The sequence below is a fragment of the Lycorma delicatula genome, chromosome 1 (genome assembly GCF_047948215.1).
Source record: "Lycorma delicatula isolate Av1 chromosome 1, ASM4794821v1, whole genome shotgun sequence".
Lineage (NCBI taxonomy): Eukaryota > Metazoa > Arthropoda > Insecta > Hemiptera > Fulgoridae > Lycorma > Lycorma delicatula.
This window is the reverse complement of record NC_134455.1, coordinates 354,054,572-354,074,740: the sequence shown is the minus strand read 5'-3', so window position 1 is coordinate 354,074,740 and position 20,169 is coordinate 354,054,572. Positions and strand designations below refer to the sequence as shown.

The window sequence follows — 20,169 nt, the reverse complement described above, 5'->3', positions numbered from 1 at the left end:
AGTTGATCACAACTAACAAAGTTAAAGCCATTAATATTTTTGCTGTGCCATTTATTAGATACGTTAGGAGTATTCAAATGGATGAGGCTGAATGTTGAGTTAAATAGATCACTACGCATCTTTTTCACAAACTACCAATTCCATCATCCGAGGAACTCTGTTAAGATATTTCATCTGTTGAGGAAATGTGGATTTTCTGGAAGTACATTCAAGCAACTGCAGAACCTCAAAAGAATTTTTTGAAGAAGTATTTTCAGTGTGCTTCATAGGAAAACTGTAGGATACAGGAATGGTTAATCCCATTGCATCTCTGTGATAATTTCAGGTCACTAGATGAAATCCCCACAGAGAAAAATAAAGTGGATGGTTGGAAGGGAAAGGAACATCTTGAAAGATACACATCATATGTCAAAGATGATTTTATTGATGTGAGTCTTCTTCTGCACAGTTGCAGTTTGTAATTTGTTTGCTGATGTATGTTTGAAAATTAGCACATCTGTTTTGCTTAAAGCATATTTTTTGATAAGAATTCTTCTTTAAGTAACAAATAAAAAAAAGAAACTGTATGCTATTAACACTAAGCACTGACCTCCATTAATAATTTAGCTTCCACTTCATAAATCAGTGTAACTGATTGTAGTTTCATGTAACACCTCTTTTCTTCCCATTTTTTAAATTTACAAATTTCTTTTGCTTCAGCTAAAATTTTAAGAATTATTGACTTTAGCTCATCCGCATTGAAAGAAATATTTTTCTGTTCTGTAAATCTAATTGACTGTAATCACAAACAAAAATACCAAAACATCAAATGAAAGACATTCATATGTAAAATAATCCATTTTTGGGCTACTTTCAACCTCTTCTATTAACTTTAGTGACACAATGATACATCTCTTCCTCTAGAGGATTATTATGAACCTCTGAATTTATAGGTATATACCTTTCAAGAATATGAAACTGCATTAAGCCTTTAAATTCTGGCCTAAGTCATTTTTTTAAATCCAAATTTTTCATTGCATTTTCTTTTTCCTATGACGATAAGGTTTTTTTTTGTTATAATTTTAGAATAATTTGTAACATATTTTTAAGAAATGGACTTGTGAGTCCCATCAGGGTTAAAGGAGTTGATTATACATAAAAGGTTAAAATTAATTAATACTATCTACTATACAGAACATAGTATTATATTTATTACAATAAGCATTATATTTACTACTATGCTTATTATAGATTATACTATTTCTACGTATATTTATTTACCTATGAAATTATCTAAATTATTATAAGTTGTTCAGAAGCTATTCAGTAATATGTATAATGAATGTATTTTTGTAGGCTCAGATATACATACCGTTTTACATTGTATTGTGCCACCACTTTCTAGAGTTTCTGTTGCCACCGTACAAAACTCTGTACCAATCAGCTAACTTTACACCTCCCATGATTTTATTGTAGTCAGCTACAACTATGAAGGATTTAATTTCTTTTCTTACCATCCTTTCAAGTTCTCTTGAATTCAGTGTCTTCAATTTCATGATAATTTGAAATTAAAATTTATCGCTTAATTTTCACACTTAAATTTAATATTAAACAAGTTTATCAGTCGTTAAAAGTTAATAAAAATTTGAAAAGAGACTACGATTATTGAATCTCTGATATGGATATTTCTTTTTTAAATTGTGGGAGAAGAAAGCCATAAATTTCATTCAAATTATCATGAAATTGAGTAACTGTAGTCAAAAGAACTTGAAAGGATGGTACCTGAAAAGAAATTAAAATCTGAAAAATGTAACTTATAAAATTCTAACAGTCATAATATTTGGTTAGCCTCTGTGATTAGTTCTTATGTGATTATATTCCACATGTCAATAATTTTAAGCTTTTAATTTCTCCATCAGCCTCACAGAGCTGAAATAATTAACAAAATAGATAACCTATTTTTCACCCCGAATGTTTTCTGTGAGGTTCAAGAAATCTTGTTCTTCTAACTCAAAATTGTCAAATTCTGATTTAATGCCTCATCCTTCCTTTAATATATTAAATTCATAATATATCCCTTCAAATCTGCTCTACATTAAAGCTTATAATCCCTCTTTACGGGTATAAAACAATCTGTAAAGCCTGCAGAACATGACCCTGGAGTGTTTTCATTCAGCATTTCAAAAAACACAAAATTAAAAGTTGAGTAATATTTTATTTAAAATTTAATAACATAATTAAAATATCTAAAGTATAGTTACACAAATTCTGATAAAAAAATTAGATTTAAAAAAATTTCAATAGTGTAGGTGTACAGTTTGTTGTTAAAAACTTTGTTCCAAAAAGTACCAATATCTATTGATAAATGAGAAAATTAACACTTATGCTGCATTATAATGAGTATAACGGACTAAGAAGTTCTGTTAAACGTACCTACAGATTTCCATTACATTTATATTAGATTTTGAAAAACCTGGATTTGTTTATGTCCTGCCAGCCTACAAAAGGTTAAATGCATAAATAATTTTTATAATAAAATGTGTATTTAAGTAATTTATTCAATTTTTCTTATTTTTTCAAACTGCTCAACCTTTTCCTCACTAGCTAATCCATTATTTATGAATATCCTTCAATCAAACAGATTTTTTTAACCTTTATCCATAAAAATTACAAATGCTAGTAAAATATTAATTAATAGTAAAATTCGTATCACAAAACATTATTTTATTAATTTCATTGTTATAATATAATTTTAAAATATATTATAATGTGAAGCCTACAATTGTTCAAATTACTTGAAATTGTTCAAATTGTTGAAATTGTTGAAATTGTTCAAAATTGTTCAAATTTGTTGAAATAAAAGTACAAAACAGAAATATAAATTATTCTATATTTAAATTCTGCAGTAAAATATAATCCCTGTTTAAAACTTAATGTTCACCCATAAATTATTTGTTATAACTGAAATTATTTAATACTTAAAAAAACTAAAAATCAATTGAACTGCTGGTGAAGTTGAGCAGTCATACTTTATTTATACCAGTTTAGTTTTATATTAAACCTCAGAAACAATAACAATGAGTGGTTCATCTACCTTGCCAGTAAGATTACCTAACCCACTTTGAATAAAAATTTAACCTTTTTTCTCAAAGTATCATGATTCTTAAGGTTATAAAAAACTTCATGGCATCAAATGTTTAAGCTCCATTTTCTTGTATATTTCTTTAGACCCCGTCATTAATAAAATCTCAAATTTTGTAATTTTCAAGCTTAATTCAGAACACCTTATCTTTCAAAGAAACAAAATCTTCAGTGATGTCAAAGATATTACAAACTGCTTGCCACTCCAAGTTGTCATTAATTAAAACTGAAATTAGTAATTTACTCCCTCATTTGATGAAAGTTCATTTTGCATTATTATATTGCTTCTTAATTTTTTTGTTAAATTAGCTATGTTATTTTTTTAGAATTTTATAAAAAATTACTCAAATATGTTTGTTACACTCTCAGTGCCATTATTTTCTTCTTTTTCAGAATTAGCCTCAGTAATTGTTTGTCCATTTAAATTTAAAATAAAAAATTGATCAATTTATGTTATAAACATTCTTTTCCAAATGTTTATTTTTAAAGGTTAATAAAATCTTAATGGAATAGATTAGATATGCACCTCCGTGGTTTCCCTATGACTGTAAAGTAGGAAAACCAAATTCATAAGTAAAGCTTTACTGAATGAATTTTAAATTGCTTTAATAAAATTATAATAAAAGACTTAGCAAGTTCAATCAGTAACTGGTTAACTGATTTCATATGACATACTGAATGTAAGAAAATGTGTAAAAATAAAGCAAGAAGTAGAAATAATAAAAGTTTTGGTCCTAATTTATCTTAAAGATTTGTTACAGTAATAAACTTCAGTGCTTGGCTCAGCTCATTTTTTAATATGCCAGTAAGCTACCATCAGTCAGATTGAAGTTCTGCTGTATGCACTGTGTTGGTTAGTTTTACACTTATAGTAGCAAAATATTTTTTTCTTGATTTCTGCTCCAATGATAATATGAGACCTTGATTTCTGGTGCAGTGATATGAGGCTACACTGAAACGTTCGAAATAAATCATGCGGCAAAATTGATGGTATATTATGTGTTTCCTGATCTAAAAAGTTTTTAAATGTATATTCCAAATATTCCAGGAAAGATTGTATAGCTCAAATAATCTAAACTGAATAGCATACTACTTTTTTTTAAGTTTGACATAAATTTACTTTGTTAAATTTCCAATATACAAATGAAATCTATTTTAAAAATTTGTAGAAAATTCAATTATGAAAAATATTTTAAAGTAAATTCACATGGAAACAAATAAAAATTTAAGAAATTATATTTTTATTTAAAACAAGACAATCCAAAACATGGCAGAAAATAATCAAAATTCCCTTTTATATTCAAAAAATATTTTTGAAATAAGATAAAGGATTGAAAAAATAAAAGTGTTTTAGCAATCTTTAGGTTAATTAAATTATGGGGAAAAATTATGAAACATATATTAAAAATTTAATGGAAAAACTTTTTGTTGTATAAGTTGCCAATATTACATGATCATACTTAAGTTTTTTGAAATAAATTTGAATAATTACAAATTGTTATGTATTGACCTATATATTATGTATTGTGTACAAATTTGAATAACTTTGTAGATTATTTTCCGAGCCTGAACACTACACACAGAACATAATCATGTAAGACAAAAGACTGGTGACCTACAAAAACTAATGATGTTAGTATTACTGTTGGAGGTTTTACATTTAATTCATGTAAAGGAGGCCTGATTTTGATGATAATACTTATGAGCTTATTAAGATATAAAATTGGTGATAAAGTTGAATAAGATGCTGGAACCAAGCCTCTGTTATTCTAGAAATAATTTTTTTTTTGATGAACTGTTATTCATTCTTCAAATGGAAATGATACTTTTCTTTCTTTTTCCTGATTAGCTTCTGGTAATTACCTTTCAAATAATACTTCAGAGGATGAATGAGGATGATATGTATGAGTGTAGTTTTGTACATTCTCAGTTTAACCATTCCTGAGATGTGTGGTTAATTGAAACCCAACCACCAAAGAACACTGGTATCCACAATCTAGTATTCAAATCTGTGTAAAAATAACTGACTTTATTAGGACTTGAATGCTGGAACTCACAACTTCCAAATCAGATGATTTGGGAAGATACATTCACCACTAGACCAACCCAGTGGGTTAACTGTTATTCTACAGGAATTCTTAAAACTACCCTACATAGGTAAAATAATATGGGTGAGGAAGTCTAAAGAGATGGTGACAGTTTTTTTTTGAAAAGACATTAAATTTCAAATAATTAATAAACTTTAATAGTCATTAAATAGCAAGAAGTTCTACATTAATTCCATGATGCTGTTCATACAGCAAAATACCAGTATTTAATTAAAAATCTAAAAAATTGAAATAAGGTGCATCCATTTTTATTGTAAATCAATCACATGCAATATACATAGAAATATGTACTAATTCATAAATTAATTGGAATTAATTTTAATATGAAATTGGAACGAAAATTCTTCATAGGTTAATTTTTAGGGCCTGCTAATTTTATTTTATTTATTTAGTATTTTATTTTATTTAGTATTATTTATTTGCAAATAATACTCTATTTTGATTTTCTTATTACTAATAATAAGCTGTAATTAAACTAAAACTGAGCGATATACATTTATTTAATGTGCACTATTGGTTAAAAAAATTAAAATGAACTGATGCAAAACTAAAACTATTTATTCTTACCAATGCTGTCATAGCTTCATATTCAATATTGTCCATTAAAAGTAGGTTTAAAAAGTTGAGATAACATTTATAATGATCTGATTTAATTAGCTCACAAGCTCTTTGTACTTTCAAAGTAGATTCGGTAATTTTTCTATCGATATCCACCCAGTTGCTAGTACCTGGAAATATCTGTGGTTAAAAAAAAAAACAAAAAAAAATTACAGTACATCAACTTGTAAAATAGAAAATAGATTAAAATAATAGATGACTAAATAGAATATATCTTAAAGAGTAATCTTGCGTACTTAAAATATGTTGTATGTTTATGAACTCATGGTTGATGCATGACACATGCGCGCACACACACACACACACACACACACAAATATGTATCACATCTGCTCAGAAACATAAACACACTGTGATTAAATAAACACAAATCTTTCAAAAAATACTCATTTGAAGCTAATCAGGAGAATTTTTAAATTAAGTATTTGATTGAGCAAACTAAAATGTTCTATAAATGAAAAAGAAAATTGTGTAAAATATTTTCTACACTAACACTTTTAAAACCCACCATAAACATAAAAACTAACACAATAATTCAGTTATGACTACAGTAATAGAACGATTTATTATTTCTTCATTGATATTTCATGTCCCAACTTTTGACATATTGAATAGGTTGGATAAATGATTAGCATCATTGAAATAAGAAGCTACAAGTAGCAGACCCAATTTGACTACCATATTCAAATCAGGTATTTAGTAACTTGGTGAATTTCAAGCCCATACAAACACTGTAATTTGATCATGGATTTTAAGTTATTAACAATACCTGTAGTGTCTAAGCTGATACATTGAAGGACAGACAACACTAAAGTGTTCTAATTATTTATTTATTGAATCAAATTATTCAAACGACCAATTTTTATGAACTTCTGCTGAGGCAATTTGATCTTATTAACTCTTCTTCTATTGTGAAAATTCATTTTAGTAGGCATTATTTAATTTATTACTTACACCACTTTCCAAGCATTAGATTGTTATGCACTTATCTGTTATTAAGATGTTTCTATTTTTTGTTTTTTCCTTAAGAATTTTTGCTGCTCTTGAGGACATCCAGTATCATTTCCATCACTCAATTTCCTGTTCCATATGATGATGTCATTTTCTCTCTTTCTTTCTAGAACTACTAATAAGCACTAACACAAATTTTATAGAAAAGTAAATCATTATACAATTAAATCACTTATTGAGTATTATATTCACATCCAAACTCCTTGGGTGAATAATTAGCATCATTATCAATTAGCTGTATGATGGATGTTCTCAGAAGCTACAGAAATTACATTAATAATCCAATGAAGAGTACAGTTACTTTTAAATGGATTTGATGCCACGTTTTTGGTGTACTGTGGTCAATGGGGTTTCTCTTAATAGAACTATTTGGCCGGAATCTAGATCGACTACAAACTGAATCTGGGCCCAGTTTTTGTGAAACAGTGAGTTCTCAAAATAAAATAAATATCACAATGTCACTTACAGTGTAATGCAACCTAGTTGTGGTCATTTACCTACACTTCAATAAATTTATGGAACATTTCTTGAGCTCGTAACACAAGGATAGCAGGAGAATTTATATCTCCCCACTACTAATAGCAGAACCTTTTTCCAAAGATCCTTACTCCTGTATCATATTTTAATCTGTACCCTGAAGACCTTTTGGTGCTACATCCTTCCATCCTAGCAGGAATACTCCTTTCGGGGGGCCTAGTGTTTGGAGGATGCAATCCACTCCCCTTTCTAGGAGGAGCGATCGCATGTGCTGGCGGTGACGTTGTAAAATTTAGGAAGGAGGGTGAGTGGTTGGTGAGACAAAGTTAGGAAATTTTCTTCACTTGGGCTGTCTTTATTACTACAACTCGGGTGGATTCATGTCGGGTCAGATTGCAGCCCGTAATAGCGGGTCGATCATCGTTGTTCTTTCTTCTTGTCTTCTTTAGCCTGCCTTTCCGTAAAACCGGCTATAAATAAGTTACAAACCGTAAACTTTGAATTGTACCATGGCCCTGAAAAGGGCGACACAGAGGAAAGTGCAGGTTTCTTCTCTCGTCGAGCGACGCTGGGCTTTTTCTTTCTCATTCGTTGCTGTCCGTCTGCGATCTTCACCTTCTTGAGATGAGAAAGGAGTTTGGATCTTACAATGATTTAAAAAAAAATCGCTTTCGCGGCTGGGGTGACGTCGATCGGCTTATTTTATTTATTCTATGCAGTAAGAAGCATCTGTATATTTTTGAAGAAAAAAAAAATTTAATTTAAATCATCTAAACATGCGTGCATCTAGGAATTGGTTTGGGGGGACTGCGAGACTGAAAGAGGTGTCCTGAGCTAAATCGCAGATATCGATCTGCATCATCTGTAACAGATTTAAAACAAAAACAAGAAACACGTCCTTATATTAAAGGGGAGATACAAACATATCATTTCGTAAAATCATAGTGCGGTAAAAATACGACCGCCAAGCGTCAACGTCCCTGAGCTAATATTCTCCATGACTGGCATTCAACTAAAGCATACAAAAATTTTATTGCCACAGTCATTTTGAAAGATTATTATTTGGGTCTCATTTTAATATATATATTTGATATAATTTAGGTAGTAATTCAGTTGCCGGCTTCCGTGGCGTAAGTGGTAGCGTCTCTGACTTTCATCCGGAGGTCTCGGGTTCGAATCTCGGTCAGGCATACCATTTTCTTCACACACGCCAAAAATCATTCATCTCATTCTATGAATCAATTCCGGAGGTTGAAAAAAAGTTAGTAATTCGGTTAAGAATTGTTGTTTTCTTTTCTTTAAAATTTTCATTTGCGTAATACTACTCTAATGATGAACTTTTTTTGTAATCTTAATAAAAAAGCCAACAATCCGATCAAAAAATGCTATTAAACTTTCACCTTCTTAAGTAATATTTAATAATTACATAAAAATATGTAATTTTTTAGCTTTCAGTTACCTTCTTTTGTAACGATATATTTAAAAACTGTTAAAATAAATTATAGAATACGTTCTATTTTTTTTAAATTAATTTAAATAAATTTTTTTTTAAACCATACAATAATAGCATTTGAAATAGATTAAAATAGAAGTAAGTCTTCGCTTATACAGTAACATTATGAAAAAGTATGAAGTTAAACATTTAATAAAAACACTCATCTTAAGCGATAAAACAACTTTTCATGCGTGTGGACTGTGAATCGCCATAATGTGAGATTGTTCAGGATAAAAATTCACACACAGTTATTGAAAATGTAAGAGAAGCAGGAAAGGTGAATGCACTTGGTGCTGTTTCAAAAGTCAAGGTACAATGACCATTCTTTTTTAATTTTTGGAGAAAGAAGTACCATCTAAAAGATAATCTACTTGCATTGATTAAAAAATTGATTAGATTTTTTTTTAAAATACACATACAGAAAACAAAACAAATCAATAATATTAGTCATTATATAAAGTCATATTATAAAGTCATTAGTTTGTAGCATACTTATGTTTCACATATACGAGGTCTGTACACAAAATACGTAGACTAACGTCATAAAACAAAATGTACTTTATTTAGAAGTTACTTGTCTGGGTCCCCTTCAAAGTACTCTCCTCCCCGACGCACACACTTATCCCAACGGTGTTTCCACATTTGGAAACAGTCCTGGAACGCTTCTTTTGTGATGTTCTTCAGTTCCTTCGTCGCATTTGTCTCAATCTCGGGAACGGTCTCAAATCTTCTTCCTTTCAAAGGTCTTTTGAGTTTGGGGAACAAGAAGAAGTTACAAGGAGCGACGTCAGGTGAGTAGGGTGGGTGGGGAAGAACAGTGATCGAGTGTTTGGCCAAAAACTCACGAGTTCTGAGGGCTGAATGGGCTGGAGCGTTGCGTAATGAAAAAACTAGTCATCACTGTTCCACATTTCTGGACTTTTGCGCCGGATAGCGTCCCGCAGATGTTTGAGAACTTCAGTAAACTTCTCTGATAGTCAGACGTCGATTTTCCCGAACCAGGGTGTTGATTTTGTCTACGTTTGAGTCGTCAGTTGACGTGGAAGGACGTCCAGGACGCTCAATAAAGCGTCATGGATGTTTGCAAGTAGATTATCTTTTAGATGGTACTTCTTTTTCCAAAAATTAAAAAAGAATGGTCATTGTACCTTGACTTTTGAAACAGCACCAAGTGCATTCACCTTTCCTGCTTCTCTTACATTTTCAATAACTGTGTGTGAATTTTTATCCTGAACAATCTTGCATTATGGTGATTCAAACATCATTGAAACCCCATGCCACTTAAAACATGTCGCACGCTTCATAGCAACGTCGCCTAAAGACGTCTTGAGCATATCAGAAGTTTCACTCGCAGATTTTCCGAGTTTAACACAAAATTTCATAGCAACGCTTTGCTAATTCAAGTCACTCATTCTAAAATCCACCAAACGAAAAAACACACTTCACAACAACCGCGTAGCTAAGCAACCAATAATATTTGCAATAAAAAAACTGCGTTCTAATATGCTGATCTGTACGAACATGATGACGCCAAGCGGATTTGACCCGCGCAATTCAAACAGTCTACGTATTTTTTTAACAGGCCGCGTAGATGTACATATGAATTGAATGATTTGGCTCTTCTCCATATAATCAAGTAATAATTTAAAGTTGCTGCATATAGTCATTTTTATTTTTTTATGAAAAATAATTTATGTATAAAATCAATATACCAATAATTATACAAACAAAACAAAAAGATATTGTCAGCACTTACAAGCGACATTCACACTTTCATAACTTTTGTTGAGAAGAACATTCTTTTGTCGTACAGACAATATCTGATGAGGAAACAAAAAACTAATCTAACACCCGGTTCGCAGTGAGATGAGTATATTCATAGTGCCAGATTTCAAATTGTTTGATATAATAAATGCACATTTATAATGTTTAACAATGATTTTGTGGTTATCTTCATAGACAACACAATGTTTATTTTCATGCTAACCCATAACCCAGTGTAACCGTTCTCATGATCAGACTTCATATTATGTAATTTATCTTTTAAAACATAAATAGAAAAAATCTTTACTCCAGTAACAGTAAACAGTAAAAATGAAGAAACGGTAAAAATGGAGATGCATAAATATTTTTTGTAACAAAAATAAAAATAAAAAAAAACATAAATTTCACTAAATATTATAAATATTTTTGGAAGATTCAGATTTCATGTATATATCTGTATACACCTAAAATGAACTGAAAAGTGAAATAGTATTTAATAGTATTAGCAGGTATGTATATACTTACATTTGTAAGCTCATCAAAAGAAATTATACTCATTAAAAGTAATCTTTTAATCTTTTCATTGCATTTAGAATTCATTTCTGAAATCCTATTTGAACAAAATATATCAGCGTTTTGTGTTTTGACTTTTATTTCAGTTTCTAATGTACTCCAATTACTAAATGAAGAAGTTAGCTGCAAATTATATTAAAAATTTTGTAATTTTCCAAATAATATTTCATTAAAAAACAGTACAAATAAAAATTATTGATAGATTTACAGAAAATATATTTTTGAGATAAAAACACTAAAAAAATCCATTTTTCATCATAAAATCATAATAAAATCAGAGGACATCAGCCTCTTCTTATTGTGAATAAAATAAACATCAATAAGGTTATTCACACTGAATTTTGATATTTTGTAATTAGATTTTATGTTAGATTTTTAGCCGGTCACTTCAGAAACCCTTTAAAGTAATTACTCATCTTCCTTTTCTTCTTGATGGTTCCGTTTTGCGACAGTTTTCAACCAGACCGGTTTTCCACTTTTTTCGATCTTGAGCATCTCTTTTCATTTGCCAATAACTTGTTTCCTTATGTTCATTGTCATTCCTATCTTTCTTCTACCCTTTCCTCATAAAAAAACACTGTTAATTTGCAAAGAATACGCGACCTTCGTCACTTAAAGAAAAGGATTAATGAAGTTATTGTAACCGTAACAGAAAATATTTTAATTCGGGTTCGGGAAATTTCTCCTTAAGAATTTACGTAACGGGAAATTTATGTAAGTATAAAAAGTAATTAATGATGTTATAAGCTTAGCGTTTTATTAAGACGCTTCAAAGCAAACTAGAACGGTTTCATTTCGTCGCAAATGAAATCAGTCTGATCATCTCGATTAAATTTGTTTTCTAAGATCTAGAAATTTCGTACTACGAGCAACAGAAATATTATACGTATTCATTAATGGAATTCTTTCAACACGATTAGTCATATAACCTCTATATTAGGAGCACAACGCTGCAGTTTTCTCGATACTTAAAATAAGATTGTTACTATCCACGCAGAAAATAATCTTTTGAACTCGCGAACCTAGAATTTTCAAGTGCATTTAGATAATAACATTCAAATATAAAATATATAGTACAATATAAGTAAGTAAGTATAACATATATAGTTGTGTCATATGCGAAGAACTTAATTATCCAAGATTTTGAGACAGATCATTAATAAAAAATAAGAAGAACAACGGTCCGAGAACACTTCCTTGTGTTGCAGTGAGGGCCTACAGTTTATTCGTATATTTTTATCGAAAGATGGAACTTCAACCGCCTGTCTACGGTCGGTCAGAAGAAGGCGACTCCAGCAGTAAGCAACTCCTCGTATAACGTAGTTACTAATATTTTCATTAATAAGAAATGTGGAAGTAAATAGAATACATTACTGAGCCTGCAAAATATCGAAAATGGAATCTTTTTTTTATCAGTGCTATTTAAAATATTTTCTAATAGCTCCGTCAGTAGAGAGTTTTTTGTAGTCATAAATACGTTATGTTTTTCAAGAAATTTTTGAAGTTTTTTAAAAACATTTTGAAAATACGGTCAGAACCAAAATCGGTCTATATTTTGTAAATTAAGAGCAAAACCTTTCTGAAGTTGGGTGGAGGGATAACAACGGTAGACTTAAAGAAGTAAGGAAATACTCCATTCTTGAGATATTTATAAGAGGCGCTAACTTTATAACACGTACGCCTAAATAAAATACCGGTAGGAACTTCATCGACAACATTAGCGGCTGTTGATTAACATCAGTTAATAAGTGGATATTAAAAATAAAATGGCAGCTTTTAATGTTGCGGTTTTTCGAGCGAAACGAGTGTCAATTTGTTTAGAGCTTATAGCAAAGAATGACAACTGAATTCGACTGTTTTGCTAGAAGGATATTGACAGCATGCAGAAAACGATCGGTAAAAATTTATCAATCGCATAAAATCAATAGAGAAGGATCGGAGAAAGTATGGATAAAAGCCGCATGATTCCCTCCGATAGATAAAGAAAACTTAAAAAAACTTAACTTTACGTGGGCTACATCTAGAAATTGGCCTCTATTCTACAATTGCTAAAAAGAAAAATAAACCCTTAGAAAGGGCGGCCATTCCAAAACTGATTTATAAAGTCAATTGCAGTTAACATACTTAGGATAAACTAAAAAAATACTGAAAGCCGAATAAAGGAGCAATCGACTCATTATAAGTATAAAAGACGTGAGAAATCGGTTTTAGCCCAGCACTGCCTGGAAGCCGGTCAAAAAACTCATTTCTTAGAAAGTACAAATTTTAAGACATGAAACGTAATAAATTTAAATCGGACAACGGGGAGAATTACTTAATCGATAGTTAAGTAGAAACTGCATTGTTCAACAGCGATAGCGGACTAATACCAGTAGTCTGTTTGATATTTAAATTTGTTAAAAATCGTTTCGTGAAAACTTTTCAACCGTCAGAAAATAATTGTTATCCCCATACTTAAAATTTTGTTCACAAACACTTATGTCTCAGTTCTGTTATGATCAGTTTAAGATTGATATTATTTTTCATCTTTCTGGAAATAGATTTTATTTACTAGACCTGTAAAAGAGATTTGAACTAAGATGGCTGATCTGAATTGACGGTTTAGATATTTTAACATTTTTTATTAAACATTAGATATTTTAAGCTATTTATCGGAATCGCTTTTCTACTGAGTTTGATTGAGACTACTGGATGATATTTTTGCTGATTTCTTATCATTCTGAAATTTTTTTTAAAAATTAAAGGAAATTCATAAAAATAAAACTTATTTATCAAACTTGAACTGCAAATAATCAAATGTTACCATTATAAGATAATAAAATTTTGTTTGATATTTTCCTAAAATATACGCGCAGAGATGAGTATAATTATTATCAAGAATTCTTTTTCATTATACGAGGTGTGTGAGAAAACCTTTTGTGTAATGAGACTGACCTTTTACTTACCAAACTTTTAATTTTTTTCAAACAACAATATTTTCCCCTTCAAAGTAGTTCCCTTGGGCAGCTATACACCGGCGGAGTAGTAGTTTCCACCCTGGTAGCATTGCTGGAAGGCTTCAATTGGTAGGGCTTTTAACTGGTCGATCACAGTCTATTGAATGTTCTCCAGAGTTCCAAAATGACGTCCTTTTACGACATGCTTCATTTTCGGGAAAAGGGAAAAGTCACAAGGACTCAAATCAGGTGAATAGGAGGGTTGAGGAACCGTAGGAATGCGTTTTGAGGTCAAAAATTCCCTGATGGAAATGGCCTTGTGACACGGGGCATTATCATGATGAAGCATCCACTTGTCTGCAATGTCTGGTCTCACGCGAATCACTCTTTTCCTGAGCCTTTCAAGGACACCTTTGTAAAACACTTGGTTGACAGTTTGTCCTGAAGGAACAAATTCTTTATGCATGATACCCCTACTGTCAAAAAAGCAAATCAGCATTGTTTTTATCTTTGATTTCCTCATTCGACATTTTTTCGGTCGAGGAGATGACGGAGTGTACCACTATTCGCTTTGCCGCTTTGTTTCAGGATCGTACTCAAATATCCAGGATTCATCACCAGTGATCACACGATTGAAGAATTCTTGGTCATTGTCAATCCTCTCAGAAGATCAACGCACACGTTTCTTCGATTATCCTTCTGTTACGTTGTGAGGTTTTTCGGCATCAATTTCGCATGTCCAAATCGTCTGTCAAAATTTTTTGTACGGTGAAAGTTTTTAACTTCAACTGTTTACCTATCATCCTTATTGTTAAACGACGGTTTTATCTCACAAGAATCCTCACACCTCAACGTTTTCGTCAGATTTTGAAGTTGAAGATCTCCCTGAGCGAGGTTGATCTTCAACGTGTTCTCGGCCTTCCAAAAATGATTTGCATCAGTGGAAAACTTGTGCTCTTGATAAGCAATGTTCCCCATAGGCCTGTTTCAACTTTTCAAAGTTCACACTCGCGGATTCCCCAAGTTTAACGCAAAACTTGATTGCACAACGTTGCTCTAAATTCCGATGCTCCATTTTCGTAACACACAACAAAAACACAACTTCACTGATGGCGCTGTCAAAAATAATGTGTTAGCTGAACCTGAGTTGAAACTCGTACTGAGCATGTGGGTGGGATGAACAAACCGGTCAAGCACAGACCGGTAGACACAGCGTTGCCAGATCGCTCGCAGTGTTACCAATCTCATTACTTTTCTCACACACCTGGTATGAACAAGTTACATCTTTTAATGTTACGGTTAATAATATATCTACAATAGTTGGATAAATCAAAATTTATTTGTGGTACTAATGTAGTTGGTTGTCCAATATATTATTTGTATTAGTGTTTCCAAATCATTCATTCGTAATCGGTATAAAAAAAAAAATTACAGTGAATGCAAACTTAAGTTATCTACACTTATCTTAAATGTACTAAATTATGCGATTAACACAAAACTAACAATAACTATAGACTCTATTCCAACCTTGGATTAAAAATACCATAAAAATTGTAGATACCTATATAAATATTTATTATAATTTTTATTATTTTTTCACACACAATTACAAACAATAACACAATTACATATTTTATTTTTAATAATAATAATAGTAATAAAAAGAGAATTCAATAAAACAATTTCTGCAATTGTTTACGCCAATGCGTAAAGTAGCTTTAATTCAACTTATAAGAGAGTGTCTCATTATACTTTTTTTGTCTTTTTTAATAAATTAGTGAACCGTTTTCTCACCAATTTATCTAAAATAAAATCTTCTTTTAGAAACTGTATTAAATTCTAGATTTCTGGCGAGTCATGGGGAATTCAGGTCTTATTTGTATAGATTCGGGCTCGATCAATCTGAAAATTTTCCAGAGTGCGAGGTGGAAGAGAGCCCCCAACATGTTTTTTTTTTGTGTCCGCGATTTGCCATAGAGTGTAGAGAGATGCTCGGAAACCTGAGCACATGTTTCGCCCTGAAGATACCCTACGAGTCCTATTACAAGGTGAGGCACAGTGGAAGACTGTGGAAAAATTCGTCAGGACGGTTATGAGGAAGTTCCAATTATATGAGTAGTCCCGCAGAGCAGAATGGCGCGGGGGAGGGGACAGGTCCAAGGCTGAGTAACTAGGAGGCCCTCCATACGTGTGGGGGTTGCCTGGGTGCAATGAAGCCGGGACATTCTGCTCGTTCGTCTGATGGTGGCTACTGGTAACTGGTGTGACTAAGATTTCTGTCTTGACGGCTGTGTGGATGTGTAACGCGTGGATGTTGTGGATGTTAGTAGCGTGTCCTGTTTTCTGCAGGTTCTTGTGTGGTGTTGTCGGCGTATGTATTTGACGTGCTGTATCATGTGTTGCTTTCAGTAGTGTTGTTTGGGTGGTGTGTGAGATTTTTGGATTGTTATGACTGTGTGTGAGCGGTTCCCCGTTCTTCTGATGAAATCCGTTTTTATAAGCAGTCCCAGGAGAGGGAAGCCAGGGGTGGAGGTTTAGTCGGTAGTGCGCAGGTATACATACGCCCTTGGTTATAACTGGCGGAACCTGTTAGCGAGCCCGACACTGTTTAGGCGCCCGTAAATAGGGTTCCTCCAACTCCTTAAAAAAAAAAAATCGTACTTAACATTACTTTGAGAACGCATTTCTTGTCCTAATTTGACCTGTTGACATCTTCCTCAATTACAACGTCGAACGTTGTTGAAATATTAATCATTTTACTACCTTACAAATTAATTTTAAAAGTTATTAAAAATTATAAACAATTCGTTTTTAAACTGATGGAAAGTTTTTTAAGAAGAAAGAAACTTTTTCCTTCCGTAGGAGGAAAAGACATAAATTTAAAGAGAATCGTTAACAAATTTTATTAAAATTTTTTGCTCCTTGTCTATCCGTTGGCTTTTTTAATATTCTCTCGTCCTGGCTAATCCTTCTCCTAGTGTTCATCTTTTCATTGTCCACAACCCCGACTGGTTTCATATTCTTTAGAATATCTATTTTTCAAATGTTACCAGCATTATCACTTTAACCTTTCCTCGACTCAAAGTCCAATTCTTCCGTTTTGAGCTCAGAATATTTGATATTTTTGTTTTTCTTTACTTTTCTCTCCTCATTAAATGTAAGCTTCCTACCCGACTGGAACTTTCATTAATATTTATCGTTTAGCAGACCCTTTCTGGCAATCCAATATTACAACGGTAACCTTATTTTTATCTCTGTGTCGACTTCCGTAATATTTCTCTAAACTTTTATTGATTATTATTATTATTAATTTTTTTTTTGAGGTTTTTAGGGGCATCGACTACTTTGTTCATTAGCCCCATCCCACTTCAAAAAAAAGAAAAAAAAAAGTGTTCAATATTTCACATTTTCATGTGTCAAAAAATGATCAAAATTTTACATTTTCTTATAACTTCTGATCCAACAAATTACTTTGGCATCGTCTTCTCTTTCTGATGCCAATGACGTTCGCCGGCTTACATCAGGTGATGAAAGCTTCATTGGTGCTGTTAACATCGTTGCAATTGAATCTAGACTAGCAAGCGATGCACTTTCCGCGGCTGATGAGCTGGATTCTATCTCTACAGTAGTGCTGGGTCCAGCTGAAATAGATGCTCTCGCTGAAGCTGTTCTTTGAGCTTTTGGAGGCCCCATTGTTACAGTTTGTATATCGTCTACGTCTGGTGCTTTCTCAATAACGACTTGTACCTCCATTTCGGTAGACTCGGATTTTCTTGTCACTATTTCCTTAGGTTTGTAACTACACGACGAAGTGATCTTTTCCTCTTTTCTAGACAAATCAAGATTTTTATTTACTACTTCAAGTGATGGTGTTATGATCACAGGTTTAGCTAGTTTTTTATGCTGCGCTGGTACGTTTCTTTTATCAACGATGTCAATGCGGGATTGAGCCTTCTCATGTTTAGGTCACGGGTACTTCCGCGCTTACCTCCATGTCATAGGGAAAGCGCCGTCCCCCGACTGCCTGTATTGTCCCGGTGTACGGGACGACGCTGAGCACACCTTTTGCAAATGTGCTCGGTGGGCGGCAGATCGAGGGACACTGGAGGCGGATCATGGAGCACTGAGTCCCCACAACGTAGTTGCGATGATGCTCCGTGACCTGAGCAGCTGGGAAAGTGTAGCCCGATTCATCGGCAACATACTCAGGGCCAAAAAGGTTGACCTGGATAGTCCTGAAAATTAGGTAGCACCTAACAGGCTAGTATAGGAGGACTCGACCGGAAGTAATGTGTTAAACGGTTCCGGGTCGAGCCCTGGTAGAAAGGTGGGTGGTTTTAGTCGGTAGTCTGTTGATAGTGATTGGATAATACCATCAGCGAGAGCCCGACACTCCGTGCGTAAATGCATTTCCACCTCCCTCCTCAAAAAAAAAAATTAATATTAATATTATTAATTAATATTTATTAATATAAATATTAATATTATGTAAGATCATCGATCTTAAAGTAGCGATAGTTCACACATTTAAAATATTTTCCACATTCCATCTCTGTATTTTCTACTTGTTTCGTATACTCTTACGCTCGGTTTTACTTTTCCGTTTAGCCCTATAACAAAGCTTTAGCTTTAGAAGGGAAAGTATTGTAATCGGTCCAGTTCGGGCATATGCGGCTATCACCGGATCTTGACGTTTTGACACCTAAAACCATAAAAAATGGAAATTTTCGCATCTGCGTGTGTGTGTGTGTGTGTGTGTGTGTGTGTGTGTTCGGTGTTTCACATCTTATATCTCCAGAACTACTCGACCGATTTTGACCAAACTTGGTCAGATTACTTCTATATATGGAGCATTGATGCCATTTTCAACTTAAAAGATCCAAGGGGTGAAGCTGTACAGTAGGGCCACCCTAGGTATCTCAAGAGTTTGCCTAATTAAGGTCTTATTTTTCTTAGGCGCATTTATTAACGATTAAAAATAATACTTAAAAAAAAAATTTCAAAAGCCCCACCCCAAAAAATACTCTAAACAAATTATTAGTGGCTAAGTAAGTATAGTGCGTCATCAGTACCCCCTCTCACCACAAGAAGCGCTAGTGTGTACTGACGTACAGCTGTTGTAGTCTGCTATATTGTGACGTCACAGGTGAGAGGTAGAATTAAATAATATTTAAAGTGTAAAAAAGTATTTAAAGTGGCCGCTAGTACCGCCACACCCGCGCAAATGAAATACGATATACGCGCGCGCTTTAGTTAGAATCATTTAATTAAATAAACAAAAAAAAACATTATATTTTAATAAAATGATAAATAATTTAATTTAAGTTGTGTATTTACGTGTGTAAGCCGTGCATCAGAGGCAAACCGTGTGACGGGAAAATCCTACAACTGTATTGTAACAGAAATAAGCGATAAGCGATTCTATTAAAGTTGAGAACATCAATGATATTACCGTTTCTATTTTATAATTTTCTTTCCAGACCACATTATTTCTTCTTCTGACAAAGCAAGATTTACTATTCCTGTTCGCTAAAATTAAAATTTTATTTCAAATTTATGTAATCGCAAACATCTTTATCTGTGTTCCATCAAACGAATTTCATCATTCTATGTAATATTTTTTAGCTTAACGGAATTTTACAGCCTACTGTATTTTTGGAATTTGTCTCACGATTGCAGTAATTAATTTTTTGTCGCAAAATACGAACAAATTTATAAAATTATGAATATAAAAGCAAAAATAGATGTAAACCGATTAAAAACCCTAGTGAAAATACCCAACACGAATGACTGTAACGTTATGAAAGACCGTTAAAACGAAAGGCCGCCCGCAGAAATCTGGTCGGTTTAGTTGTAATTCATTACCGGCACTTTATAATAAATAATTCGTAAATATACACGCTATGAAGAGAATTTGGAAGGACGTATAACATCGCAGTAAAGTGCATTACTTTGCAATGTGCGACACTTTTAATGCATATAATTAAATATTTTTATGAGTTCAATTACTATTTTTTTTTTTTTTTTTGTAACATCAAAATAAACGATGAAAATTAAAGAAGTCCTT

General features: G+C 32.4%; 1 protein-coding gene across 1 annotated transcript in view; it reads right to left on the bottom strand.

The window, feature by feature from the left end:
• The window catches only part of LOC142334470 (uncharacterized), a 712,180-nt gene that overhangs the window by 677,082 nt on the left and 14,929 nt on the right, over nucleotides 1-20,169 (bottom strand). Inside the window, exons 3-5 of the mRNA XM_075382526.1 lie at nucleotides 11,119-11,289; nucleotides 5,796-5,966; nucleotides 590-775 (exon numbers count right to left, since the gene is read on the bottom strand). Of these exons, the coding sequence (XP_075238641.1) occupies nucleotides 590-775; nucleotides 5,796-5,966; nucleotides 11,119-11,289 (528 nt within the window). The remainder of the gene's footprint in view (nucleotides 1-589; nucleotides 776-5,795; nucleotides 5,967-11,118; nucleotides 11,290-20,169) is intronic.